At 29.9% G+C, this 1,967-nt stretch overlaps 1 protein-coding gene across 1 annotated transcript; it reads right to left on the reverse strand.

Moving 5' to 3' along the window:
- Positions 1-1,012: 1,012 nt before the first annotated feature.
- Positions 1,013-1,730, reverse strand: Smp_099100 (hypothetical protein; the record flags this gene model as incomplete). The annotated part of the gene is made up of 2 exons (XM_018789838.1): positions 1,013-1,120; positions 1,686-1,730. 2 exons carry the CDS (start codon positions 1,728-1,730, stop codon positions 1,013-1,015), a joined length of 153 nt encoding a protein of 50 aa, XP_018655241.1.
- Positions 1,731-1,967: the final 237 nt, after the last annotated feature.

Here is a 1,967-nt window from a genome sequence, read left to right on the forward strand (position 1 = left end):
GCGATAAAATTATCACACGAAAAACACTTATCTGAAAGGTGATGTTTAAATGAGAGATTTCTCGTGCAATATTCATAAAATGATAATAAGTGATTTTGACTTATAGCCTAATAGAAAAACTTTGTTTCATCTACAAATGCTTATTGTTACAAATGATACTAAAATCGAACTTTTTTATAATGTGTATATTTAACTGTAGTTTTTAATTCATTTTCATAGGAGCCTAGAAAATATTCACGTGAGTTTCTTTGAAATAATTTACCCAATAATGGTTTGTCTTTTACATTAGTGTTACACGTCGCATAAAACGTGATTATAGACCCATAGTGACACTGATTAACTTATTGAACGTAGCCTATTACTGTTGTAAGATGTCATCCAGTATGTCGATGAATACATTATATATTGTCTTTACTTTTAATTTGTTTGGAACTCTGAATTATCTGTAATTTATTATACACAGAAAGATGAGGAAAAGTATTTGCACGCGTAAACTCGCTGAGGTTCATATTATGAACTTAGACAAAGTTCTTAACGTCGGATTTAATGATAAGGTGCCTGATACATATGTATTAGAAGCGCTAAGTATCAAAGAAATCTAGTTATGGTTTTAGAGGAAAGTATGAGATTATCGTTGTTTCCGTTGATATTTATTTATTATATGTGAAACTGATTTTTCATTCCCATTACGATTCACTGACCTACATAGTTCCAATGGCTTAAATATACTTGTAATATTCAAACTAAATATATAAGAACTCTCGTCTAAATTAGAGCGAATAGTTTCACAGTATTTGAGCGCCGAGTTGATGTAAGACATTATATAGGAATAATATATTTGTAAAATCTCAGCGAATGAATTTGGATTTACTACAAATTCATTCGCTGAGATTTTACAAATATATATTATTCCTATATGTCTTATTCAAACTAAACATTTTATATACTGAACTCTTTTATTACATATTCAATATACATTTATAGTTCTTAACCAAATATTTATTTATATTTGTTAAAGCAATACTTGCTGTTTGTAAAACCGTCTTGAGGACTGAGACCGATCCTTTAGTACGCTCATTGAATCTAAAACCAATACAAAGAATTTTTCTGTAATACGGTCCTATTATTAAACAATTATCAAGCGATCTACTTTATAAATCTCAGTTCATGAGACAGTTGTTAAAGGGTTTACTTGAGTCATAATACGATCTAAGAAGAAGTGCTTCTTCAAATAGCTAAGAGAGCTATATAATAGCAATTTATGAAAAACGTATGATAAACTAAGTAGCAGTCAGTAGCTGTGTCAAACTGTACGGCAAATCGAAGCGAAAACTAACCATATTAAGTATAGAAACCGCGGTGAACAAATGGGTGGTTAGTGGGCATATGAAACGAAGAAAAGAATGTTGGGCGAATAAAGTTACAATAGCGAATTGATTAAATATCACGAATTTATGTTAATCCTTGAAAACATGACACAACAAGGAACATGCATCATAGGCTATATGTTCAACAATTCTTGACAATATATATTAGCAGTCATCATAACATAATCACAAGAATAACGCCAGTAAGAAAGAAATGATAGTGAAAAGAGAAGGAAGTATTAATCCTAGTTGTTTCTTAGATTTGAAATGAAAATTCTTGGTTATATTCATGATAGAGCCCAAAGATTTGTCACTAACCATGCTAGCATCATTACAGATCTTATGCGATATAGCTAATTTCATTCTCGAATTTCGGTAAAAATTCAAGAGTGAACAAAACCAACCCATGCTAAGATCAAATCAAAATGTAAATTGTTGAAATATTTTTTAAAAAGCAATCATGCTACACTAATTTGTGGTTATCCAAAATTTTACTCTTAATAAACCATCAAACTATCAGTTTAGTAACGAGAGATATGACGACTTGTTAATAGACATGCTTAAACTTCATTGGTGTAATTTTTTTCAATGAATGCATTT

Source organism: Schistosoma mansoni, chromosome W (genome assembly GCF_000237925.1).
Source record: "Schistosoma mansoni strain Puerto Rico chromosome W, complete genome".
Lineage (NCBI taxonomy): Eukaryota > Metazoa > Platyhelminthes > Trematoda > Strigeidida > Schistosomatidae > Schistosoma > Schistosoma mansoni.